Below are 12,235 nucleotides of genomic sequence, written 5' to 3' on the forward strand. Positions count from 1 at the left end.
GAGCTTGGATTGCTAGATTGTATCTAGTCCTGAGGAGAAGATTTTCCGAGCAAGAGGAGACTGGAGTTAAGTATTGAAGAAAGAGGAATATGGCTTGTTGAAAAAACAATGGAGGGGAGCAGTCAGGCTTGAAGCTATTGAATGATTTGTGAAAAGGGTTTATGAACAATGCAGATAAATGGAACAGGGAGAAAGCAAACACTGACATCTTGTTGGAGCAGAGAGCATTGACTTGCCTGGCAATTTAGAAGGGAAGATTTTTAAGAAGATGATCAAAATTGTGGCTTAAACAAAGTGGAAGAGGTTGGCAAATTTATTTTAGGTAAAGAAAACTATGAAACTGTAATCTATGAGAAAATTCTTTTCAAACTTAACTATGCATTTTCTATTTCTTTAACTTCAGTTTCCGCCTAACACCTATGTTCTAACTCACCTGGGAAATCTTTTCCAAACTTGCCCCCAGTGTCTTTCCTTCTATCTTATCCCATACCTGCTTGTTCCTTTGTACCTTTATGCATAATTCTCCGTACAAGAAATTGTTTCCTGATTGTGTTTTTCTATCTTTTACCTATAGGTGATCAGTAGTCCCCATCAACCTGGCATCCATCCAGGAGCAGATCCTTATTATCTCCTTTTCCTTGAGTTCTCCTGCTCAAAGCATTGGACAGAGTTATTCTGACTGGTTGGCCTAAGTCTTCATCTTTTAGACCTGGAATTTATCAATGAAGAGAGAGAACCACACAGTGGTGACTGAGTTTATTTTCCAAGGTTTCTTCAGCTTTCATGAACACAAGCTCACACTCTTTGTGGTATTTCTTACCCTTTACCTTTTAACCCTGGCTAGCAATGTCATCATTGTGACAATTATTGGCATTGATCGTCCCTTCACACACCCATGTACTTCTTTCTTAGTATGCTTTCCACTTCAGAGACCGTGTACACATTGGTCATTGTACCACGGATGCTCTCCAGCCTTATAGGTCTGAGCCAACCCATCTCTTTGGCTGGCTGTGCCACCCAGATGTTCCTTTTTATCACTTTGGCCATCAACAATTGCTTTCTGCTCACAGCAATGGGATATGACCGCTATGTAGCCATCTGCAATCCCTTGAGGTACACGGTCATCATGAACAGAAGAGTATGTACCCAGCTGGTGTGGGGAGCCTGCAGCATTGGGCTACTTGTGGCCATAATTCAGATTTCCTCTGTGTTCGGGCTGCCTTTTTGTGACAGAGAGGTGGCCCATTATTTCTGTGACATCCGCCCAGTTATGAAACTGTCCTGTGCTGACACCACTCTGCATGACATAATGAATTTTATCATCAGCTCACTTGTTATTGTGGTGCCCAAGGGTTTGGTCTTCATCTCCTACATCCTTATCATCTCCACCATCCTCAAGATTGCTTCTGCTGAAGGCCGGAAGAAGGCTTTTGCAACTTGTGCCTCCCACCTTACTGTAGTCATTGTCCACTATGGCTGTGCCTCCATTGCCTACCTCAAGCCCAAGTCAGAGAACATGAGAGATCAGGACCAGCTGATTTCGGTGACCTACACTGTTTTCACTCCTCTCCTTAATCCTGTGGTGTACACTTTGAGGAACAAGGAGGTCAAGGATGCCCTTCACCGTGCTATTGGCAAAAAACCTCTTGCCTAGAATCTTTGGTAATTTGACATATACCCTATCATGCTCTGGATATTTTTGTAATCTAAAAAAAATTTGATCTTATCCTTTATCCCCTACCCAGAAAGAGTTGCAGAATTTGGTGGTAAGCCTGCATTAATGAATCAAGAGTTTCCCTGACTTGAATTTTGTTTTTACCATCATTCTCCGATACCTTCTACTAATCTCGTAGGTTACCACTAGGGGAATGATTAGATGCTGCTCACAAGGTGAAAAACTGGTAGGAAATAGTAAGCAAGAGGGTAGTTGATTGTTATCAGTGTGTTGATGGCAGAAAAGTGGGCTGCAAATGCCTATTTGAAGTGTTGGGTTGAAAGATCAACCTAAATGTCAGGTAGACATTGAGCTCTAAAACTTCAAAGAGAGCACGGTTGGTGTACAGGATGTGTCAGAAATACAGTCGAAACCACCTTTCCCACTTATCATCACTTTCTCCTTTGGGCAGTGACAGGTGTAACAGATCCTGACATTCCAGAAGAAGTATTGTCAGCTTTAAACATCCTCACTTGCCTTGGAGACCCATGAAATTTTTTTTCAATTTTGTTGAAGCTTACATTACAGCTGTTTCCTTGGTGAATCTCGTATATTCACATGTTAGTAAGTAACTTGTCACATCCAGCAACTGTGTTTCACTGCAGTTATATGTGCTGTCTATGGGGTAATGCATATACTAGCTTGTATTCACATATGTAGGGACATCTGAAGATCTTTTTTGAAATTAAAATTTATTAATCTCATCTCACAACTAACTCTAGCTGCCTCAGATCTGGAAATTAGCCCATAATTTTTATTCTTCTCTCTGTGGAGCCTGAGCTGATATCCATGTCTTTCCTTTACCCTCTTCATTTCTACATTATGAACTCATTTTCTGTGAACAGTTGGGTGCCTAGTTTAAACTCTAAGTTTAAACACTTGTCTAAACAAGACTCTGGGAGTCTTCCAATTCCCGTTGTCACCGCCTTCTAAATGGGAAAATTGCATTGATTTGTGAGAAAGGTTTAAGACTTTGGGATTATTTGGCCTGGACTAAAAAGGGGCAAAATTTGCCAAATGTCCTCCTGTCCATAAAGGGCTGATGCTAAAAAATAATAATAATATTAATAAGAAGAATAATCGTCATCATCATCTGTATCTCACATGCGCCATCCTTTTCATGCTTAAGGACAGTCCAAATGTCCCCACTGAAGATGCATTGAAAATGCATGTCAAACAAAGGATTTGGGGATCCCTAAGGGTAGAAGGGCCAAGACGATAAATCTTCGTATTTATGGAGCATTACCTGAAAGAACTAAAGCCTTCCCTCCTGGGAGCAGCTACTTCCAAGAGACAACCCAAGAGTGAGTGTCAAGAGGGCAGTTTATCTTTTCCTTTATTTGGGTTCGCTGAGAACACCTCCGAATCCATCTGGGCTACATTTAAGGGAAACACTCACAACCCTCCTTCTGAGACAGCCCCATTTGAGATTCTCTCTTTGGGGGTCCTGCTCACTATAGTAGCCCTTTGCTGAGAGCCTCTCCCAGCAGTTATGTCATTTTTATAAATTGCTTAATTTTTGCACACAGAACCCCCATAGGACCTCCCACAGCTGTACGGGACTATAAAATTGACACCCATACTAAAAGCATAGTGTTCCCCTGAGTTCCTATAGTTTGATGCTGCAGAAAATTACCGTGCAATTCACCCAAAGTAATGTTTGCAACAATAAAGAATGTATATTAAAGGCCTACCTATCCTTTGTCTTTTTTAAAAATGTAGCTTATACCATCTTAACAGAGCAAGAAAAATTTGAATCAATGCATTTAATTTCAGAGAGAATGAGTGAGTGCTTATCACTAAATACAAATCGTATCTGAAGAGAGTTAGGCTTAAGGCCATATCTTGGGCTTTGTCACCACATAGCCATTACTTCCATAAATCAGGGACTGCCAATTCAGGAGGTTGCCGCTGTAACATGAGGCACACATCTCCTTCAGGGAAAGCACATGATCCCACAAGGACACATCCCATATCTCCCCAACAAAGGATTGTTTTGCATCAAAACGTCCCCCAAAGGAATCCTGCTCTTGTCCTAGGATGATCTTTGCCTCTGCCCCCACAGAGTACCCCTTTCTCACACCCTTCCTTCCCATGGGCTTCCCATCCACCCAGAGTTCAGCAATCCCAGAGGCAGACTCCCAGCTGGCACAGACATGGATTGGGGCATAAGGAGATGGGGGGGCCTTGAAAGTGACCCCAGTATTCCCAATGTACAGTGTGTACTGTCCTATTTTGTTGACAAAGAGAAGCAGCTCATTGTCCTTGACCTTGGTGCTGTAGGAGAAGAGGCTGTAGGGGCGGGTGAGGTCTGTGAAGGCTTTCAGGCACAGTGTGAAGCTCTTCAGTGGCTTCTTCACCCTGGGGATCAGGGATACATAGGCTGTGGCTGATTCTTCAGGAAAAATAAACACCTTCCCTCTCAAGTCTGTGGAGAAAAGACAATGTGACAAAAATGCTGTTGATTCTCTTGTTTAATTCCCTCTCACTATGGACTATAGGCTGCCTCCTGATAAAGTATATAGCACTCTGGAGTTTACAAGCTGCCTGTAAGTGCGTTATCTCAGTGACCGTATAAACAAAATGCTAGTGTTCAAAGCAGGTTTTGGTACAGCTGTCATGTTAGAAAGAGAAATTAAAGATATTCTATATCAGCCCCCACTCCCATCTTCTTTGCAGATTTCATCCATATAGAACAGCAAACACCAGTCATAGAAAATGAAACACAGCTGACTCATTGAGTGAAATGGACAAAGTATGTAGCACCTCATATTCTCCCACCACTGATCATATTCTGATATGTCTCCCATGGGACACTTGTGGCTGGGGTTAGGTATAATTATAATGGCTCTCCTTAAACCATGGTTTGGCTATGCTAGACCAACACTCATAATGCCAAGTCTAAGGGATAGAGTAGTATGCAAATCATATGGCACTTTATATGTCCTCACCTTCCTCTCCACTCCCTTTTTGCATCTTTTATGTGCCTGCTTAGGATCCATTTCCCGCTGCTTGTTTCCCCATGGCTGCAACATCAGGATCATGGAATTACTTATCATTGACTTATTTCCTCTAAAGACCCATGAGAGAGGAGGACTTAATCGTTATAAAATCAACTTTTTTTTTTTTCTTGCTTAGGAAAGCAAATTTAACAAATAGTATGGTCTGGAAATAAATTAGAGAATAATGACTAACTGAATCAAGGGAGACACAGCCTAGAAGCACTATGAAGTCCTGAATTGAGTTAGTTTTGCTTTATAGAAGGAAATGGAGAAACAGCATGAGTTCCTTCTTCCTTATATACAAGGTTTCTCTAGGAAATGATCATCCTGGACCAAGAATAGGAACAGAGATAGGGAGAAGGAGCTAGGAAGGTATTACAGACTTAAATATTGAAAGAGAGAAAGAGAGAGAGAGAGAAAGAGAGAACGACAGAACTTCATTCAGTACAACAGGAATTAGGAGGATGGGAAAGTAAACCAAGAATTTATACCTTGTGATCAAATTATCTCCATGTGTGTGATTTGTGACTTTGCTGGTATACAAACCTCGAGCAAAATAGCATGGTTAGCCAGAGAGTGGTGTTTTGAATAGCTTATTGCTGATAGTGATATGATGGAGAAGTGTGTGTCTCAAACTTGAGAAGATGAGGTTGCGGTTAGCGGAAGTAGTAGAAAGGAAAAAAACAAAGTGTGGCAGAACATGAAAGCTTTTTTACTCCTAGTAAAAACTAACTTTTTGTAACATTTATGCATCACAAATTACATTTTGCCTTTAATTGATCTCACTCAATCTTCATCACAAGTGTTTGCAAGATTGATGCCACTTTTGTCCCCATTTTATAGATGAAGAAACTGAAGATCAGAGTTCAGCAGCTTCACAAAGGTAATTCAATCAGTTTGGGAGAAACTGGTTCTCTGAGTTAAAGTCCAAGATTCGTTGAAGATTTCATACTTCCTCTCATGTGACCCAGACTAAAGGATTGAGAAAGATCAGAGAGTGAACACCCCAAACTTTGCAATGACCTCTTCTTCTAATAAAAGCTGCACATCCCTTCTTATTCTCTCAGGTGGGAAATAACGGTGTTCCCATGTAGTAAGCAAAGCCAGCTCTTCTTTCTCTAGCCCTGGAGCTTCTTTAGGCCGGGCATATCCTTACTCATCAGCATCTGTGGTGGTTTTAAAAATATGTCCAAAAATAATTCTTTTCTCCTTGATTGTAGGCTAACTCATTGCTAATGAATAGAATACAGCAGAACTGAGGCATGTGATTTCTAAGATTAGATATGAAAAGACTATGACTTTTGTGCTGGCACTTTCTGTCTCTACCTTGGACCACTCACTATTGGAGAAGCTAGCTTCCATGTTGTGGGCTGCTCTATAGAAAGGCCCATGTGGAAAGGAACTAAGGGAAGCCTCTGGCCAATAGTCATTGAGGAACTTGGGCCCTCAATTCAACAGTCTGTAAAGAATCCTGACAGTAGTCATGTGTGGGAGCTTGGAAGCAGTTCCTCCCCTTGTCAAGCCTTCAGATGAGATAACAGACCTGGTTGATTGACTTAACCTTGTGAGAGAACTTGAATCAGCATCATCTAGCTAAGCTCCTCCCTGATTCCTGACTCACAGAAAGAATGGGATAACAAATGTTTGTTGTTTTCAGTGGCTAAGTTTTGAGGTTATGTTTCACAGAGCAATAGATAACTTACATACCGTCTTTCATTCACATCTTCCCCAAAACAACAGCAGCAAGAATGACAACAAAAGGTGCTGTCCTCCAGTTTCCCTGGGATTTGGAGAAAACTTTTTCCCAAGAAGGCTCAGTAACTACCTGATTGTGTTGCACCCTCTGAGAGAATGGTGAGGAGCAGGATAGTCAGAAGGAGCTTCTCCATGGCTCTCTTCTTCCGTCTTCAGGAGTAGTGGGAGGGATAGCAGCAGGCATAGCAATGTCAAGATGCTCACTGTTTGGCTCTTATATTGTGCTTTTAGGGGCAAAGCCTTTGTTCCAGCAACAGAAGGCAAAGTTATAAATGGTAAACATTAACTGAACCAGGATATGATTTAGAAACAAATTTGTTTGCTTTTTGGTCTATTGTTTCAGTTGTAGGGTCTTTCCCTTCTCTTTTAACTGTTCTATTTCCTGCTGAGCTGTCCTGTTCATGTCCTCACAAGGAAAGAGTCTCTCTCCTTCTAAAGGAACATTTTATTACCTAATGTGTGTAAGGAAATTGTGGCAGTTGATCGTTAGTTCTGTTAGATGAGCATACTTGCAGAGCTGCTGGAGGGACCATTTCCCCTCTGTGCTCAGGGGATGGGGTATTACCAGTAGACTAAGGACATTTGCTGATTCAGGTGGCTATGGACTTCAAATCAGTGCAAGATGGAAACTCCATGGCTCATGGCGGAGTGGAGATCTAGCTCTTGTGGTCTTGACAATGAAGTTGCCAGGTAGTCCATAAAGGAGCTCCTGGATGCCGAGTGTTAAGATGATGCTCTTCACCTGGAGTCAGGAATCTGCTAGGAAATTAGGAGCCCAAAGAAGGTGTCTGTGAAGTTGGGTAGACTGAGCTCATCTCAAGTGGGCATGGAATAGTGCTTGGATACTGGCAACAAGCTAGCTGTGTTAGGACCTAAGTCAATGACTTACAAACCTGACTATTTGTAAGCATTTTATCCTAGTATTTGTTTCTCTGACTCCAATAAAACTTTTTGTAAGTTGCTGTCTCAGTTCCTCCATTTTTATTCATCACACGTTATAAGACTTTTAAAGTCCAAGAACATACAGGTCATGCATCTTTTCCCCCATAGTTTAATCTTCAGCATCTATCACTGTGATTAACTTATCGCACTTGCCTTAAAACTACTTATCGAATGAACTAATCTGGGTATTTCCAAGTTGATGAAAGGAACTAAAGGAAGTTGTCTGAGTTAAGGCTCTCTCTTGTAAACAACAGAAGCCTCTGTGGTTAGTCGTGGCAGTCTATTTCTACTTAATTATTCTGTGCAACAAAACATCTCACAACTCAGTTTTTAAAACAATAAACGTTTATTTAGTTCATGAGTCTGTGGGTTGGTGATCTGGGCACAGTGATTATTCTGCTTGCAGCTGGATGATTAACAGTAAGTTAGCTAGTTGTTCGACAATAATATCATATGAGTCGGAAATTCAGTAGTGAGAATGTAAGCACTTTAAGATTTTTGTCCTGTTTGTATAATTTTAGATTGGTTTAAATCAATCTAACTCTCTATTAATTCTAAAACTACATTCATTGTAACATAACGTCAAGTTTTCCCTGAGGAAATTTTAAAATCATTTTTTTCACGGTATGTTTTTCCACAATACAAAATAAATAAGCTATTTTTCCATATAATATGTTACTTTAGATCAATATAGTATTACAATTAAAGGTTACATCATAAGTTAACTTTGTCTTTAATAATATCCATAATATATATCTAAAAAGACAAATTTGACTTATCCACATTTAATGAGTGCTCCACATTATTGAATTAACTTTAATTATGAAACAGCATAATTTATGGAGAGATTAAAAATGACATTTTATATACCACATTTCATTCAGGGATAAAAATATATTCATTTAAATGAATATTGAAATTTAATGACTTTTTGCTACATTAGAAATATACAAAGTTTTTGATGATTTTGATTTGTGTTTCTGACATTTAGAGCCTAAAAAGAAAACAATTAAAAAATAATAATATTTGTACTTACTTTCCAAGTACTTACTTCCAAGGATTTAATTAAGTGCTAAAGACATCTTGATGTGCTACAGAGTATTTATTAGATTAGCATCTTTTTGACAATCAAAATGGATGAATTTCAAAAATAGGATGCATATTTAAATTTTTAAAAATTATATATTTATGAATATGAACACGTACTAATGTATAAACATACAAAGGAATAATACACACACACTCAAGAGAGTGGTTACTTCTGAGGAAGGAGGAAGTAAGGAAGAGGAAAGGATGGGAGTGAGTTTCTGATTGCATCCACAAATGTTATTACCTTAAAAAAAAGAGATAAGAAAAAATTATGACAAATATGGCATGGTGAATACTTAGTATACATGGTATTTGATACATAATTTTATAACTTTTCTCTACTTTTTTGTAAATTTAAAATTTTCACAATTATTATTTTTTTCCTTTTTCTTCCCAAAGCCCCCCAGTACATAGTTGTATATTCTTCGTTGTGGGTTCTTCTAGTTGTGGCATGTGGGACGCTGCCTCAGCGTGGTTTGATGAGCAGTGCCATGTCCGCGCCCAGGATTCGAACCAACGAAACACTGGGCCGCCTGCAGCGGAGCGCGCAAACTTAACCACTCGGCCAAGGGGCCAGCCCCTCACAATTATTATTTTTAAAGATAATCCTCAGGTGAATTTTCTGAGTGATCACTTTTATGCTTCTCATTAATATATTTAGCTTGAATATTCCTTATGATCCATAACTTTAACCAATGATGACCTATGGATATAAGTGAAATGAATGTATGAGTAAGAAAAAAAATCCATGTAAAATGGTATAATGGTCAAAACCACCAACCCGTCTTGCAGTGATAAACTCTCAGAGTGGTTGAGTCATGAGCAGGCACTTCTAATCTCTATTAACTGCCAGACCTACCCTGTTGGATTTCCACTGGGGGGTCTTCAGTAGGTTCCATTTTAAAGGGCATACATCAAGAAATGGAAAGATTTCCTCTTGGCTTCCATTTCAAAGCCCACAGCTGATGTGTATAGTGAACGATGTCAGTTTTCTGATGAGATACCAGTTCTTCATATTTCCATGTTGTCCCAAGACCTGGAAACCCAGACAGTAAATGTCAGTGAGGCTGTAGCCTCATGAAGACATTGAGCCTGTTTCCTTGTCTGACATGCTCAGGCTTCCTCAGGAGATACAGGAAACAGGAAGTTACCAGAGATGGGGCAACACCTGAAAGAAACGATCAAGGAGAAAACACACATTTCTCCATATATTTATCATATAAACTTAACCCCAGTCAGCTGGAAAAAAGACTTTGTCCTTGAAAGAAGGGTGTATGAAGCCGCGTGGTAGGTGTCTCCCCATTGCTAGCACTGCTGCAGTCTCTGAGTGTCCTCTCAGCTCTCAGTATTCTCTTAGGAGGGAGGCATGGCCAGGTAGGTACTGAATCCAGTTGGGTGAAAGCTCTCAACCTAGAAAAACAAGGAGAGGCCAGAGGGTCTTAATGCAGGGAGAGAGTTGGAGTGGAGACAGGAAGGGGTGGCAGAAAAATGTGAGAAATGATTTTTTGAGTACCAGGGATCCCCAGGGCTGGAGAAAGGAGAGGCAGCTTGGCTACTAGATGAGAACTTACCTTTAGTTCAAGAGAATGAGAAATGGTCTGGGGCCCATTTGCTAGAAGGAGAGAAGGGGCTGCAGGAGAATCAGGCTTGACTCTCCTCAAGGCCCTGGTTTAGGTTATTTCCAGGTGAAAAGCACTACATCAAGGAAAGAGTACCAGCTTTAGTTCAGAGTTCCAGTTCTCCCTTCTTCATGTGACCTTCAGGCAGTTGTACATTTCTTGTGCCTCAGTTTTCTCATTTATAAAATAGGAATTAAAAAACAAAAACAGCTCCCTCATACAGTTGTTAGGAAGATTGAATGAGATTAGTTAGGTGGTTAGACATTTAAAGTGTTGTAAAAGTATTAGTAGCTAAAAAAATAAAAAATAAAAGCTTTCTCCTGTCTCATAGAAAGTTTCCCCAAACAACCACATTTTCTGGTTTCCCTTCAAATTTGAGTTCTGACCAGAGCACAAACTCTATAGAGAAACAATTGGCAACATAGAAAAATAATTAGGATATTCTGAAAATTCCCTTCACGATGATCTTGTCTTGGGAGATAAGAAAAAGAAGAGCTGGTTTCATCTTTATGTGAGAAATATCCTTAAAAATCCTGTTATGGGGGCCGGCTCCGTGGCCGAGTGGTTAAGTTTGCGAGCTCCTCTGCAGTGGCCCAGGGTTCGGATCCTGGGCGCGGACATGGCACCGCTCGTCAGGCCACATTGAGGCGGCGTCCCACATCCCACAACTGGGGGGATATGCGACTAAGATATGCAACTGTGTACAGGGGGGGTTGGGGGAGATAAAGCAGGAAAAAAAAAAAAAAAGATTGGCAACAGTTGTTAGTCCAGGTGCCAATCTTTAAAAAAAAAAAAAAAAAATCTTGTTATGATGATCTCCTCTTAGGGAAGAGAGAAACAAAAATCTCACTGGGTATGCTTTGTTTGAAAAGTAACATTTTGATTTAGTAAATTATAGATAAATGTATACCTGGCCAGAAGGCTTATTCCTTATATTCCTCTACAAAAAAGTAAAGCAGATAAGTATTGTAGGGGAGGAGGACGTTTCCTCTCCCCAAATGGGGGTTCGTCTGGCCGGAGAACGAATTCAAATTCACATGAGACAGAATAGCAAGAGAAAATTAAACAAAGCTTTATGAGGAACCATGGCCCGGGGCCTTTCTTCCCGAAGGAAGAAAGGGCACCGAAGAAGTGGGGTGCACACAGTGGTTATATACCCCCAAACGGGGTGTTTCACATGTGATTGAAATGTCCCTCCCACAATAGTCACAAGATTGCCCCGTCAGCACAGCGCTTGATGGACACAGCAGGTAGTGGTCTGCTGTCTCGGAGGGCGTAGCCGGAGGCAAGTCGATTGTCTGGAGCTGGGCCGTCACAGGTGAGCTCAGCAGCAATCGGTTCCTAGCCTAAGGAAAGATGCTTAATCCTTAAGGAATGCCAACATTGGGAGGGGGAGGGAAATCAGTTACAGGAGGTTACCAGACTAGCACAATAAAATGCAGATTTTAAGTCCTTGCCTTTGGTATTGATTAAGAGTTTTTGGAGAGTAGGTCATCGCCTTTCTTCTTCCTGGTACAGAGAGGGAGGCACCTTTTACAGATAGAGATTTACCTTACAAATGTAAACGTGTCCTAACAAAGGGCAAGTTCCATTCCTCCTTCCCTGTCCCAGTTTATCAAAAGCAATCAACCTCAAATAATCCTGATGCCAAAGAGACATATCTTGGGGTGGCCAATTCCAGGTCCCCACAGTATACAATGATTAAACTCCCATCTCTGTCTTAAAAGGAGGTAAGTTCATAAGACTCAAATGTCAGCATCTGAGACGACAGATTTAGGGACATTGAACTGATGGAAATTTGGCCCTTTTCTTATGAACAGGTGACTGGAGATTGGGAAGGATGTGACATAAAAAGTGATAATTACATCAATCAATTCATTTTCTACTTCTTATCCAAGGAGGAATTATGATAGAGACTCAGGAAAACCAAGTCATAGTCCAACAGGAATACTTAACACCACATTTATTTATCATCAGCACATTCAGTTCTACAGGGAGAGTTTTCTGACTTGGATGTTGAACCACCCAGAGACCAAGTATGAGAGAAAAAAGAGATAGGTAGGGTTCCACAACCTCTGTTCATTGCACTCAATAAATCAAACTTTTTTTATTTT

At 40.5% G+C, this 12,235-nt stretch overlaps 2 protein-coding genes across 2 annotated transcripts; one reads left to right on the forward strand and one right to left on the reverse strand.

Annotated features, from left to right (window-relative positions):
- Nucleotides 1–590: 590 nt before the first annotated feature.
- On the forward strand, nucleotides 591–1,956 carry LOC103553938 (olfactory receptor 10J1-like). Its single transcript, XM_008524716.2, is given in 2 exon segments — nucleotides 591–876; nucleotides 879–1,956. Coding segments are annotated over 2 exon segments (930 nt in total). The 5' UTR covers nucleotides 591–722; the 3' UTR covers nucleotides 1,655–1,956.
- A 1,533-nt stretch (nucleotides 1,957–3,489) lies between these two features.
- LOC103553949 (mucosal pentraxin-like) lies at nucleotides 3,490–6,648 on the reverse strand. The gene is made up of 2 exons (XM_008524727.2): nucleotides 6,542–6,648; nucleotides 3,490–4,142 (listed from the first exon to the last, which is right to left on the reverse strand). The coding sequence occupies exons 1-2, from the start codon at nucleotides 6,603–6,605 to the stop codon at nucleotides 3,547–3,549; spliced, it is 660 nt and encodes a 219-aa protein (XP_008522949.1). The 5' UTR covers nucleotides 6,606–6,648; the 3' UTR covers nucleotides 3,490–3,546.
- Between the last annotated feature and the right edge of the window lie 5,587 nt (nucleotides 6,649–12,235).

Source organism: Equus przewalskii, unplaced genomic scaffold, assembly GCF_037783145.1.
Source record: "Equus przewalskii isolate Varuska unplaced genomic scaffold, EquPr2 ChrUn-6, whole genome shotgun sequence".
Classification (NCBI taxonomy): Eukaryota; Metazoa; Chordata; class Mammalia; order Perissodactyla; family Equidae; genus Equus; species Equus przewalskii.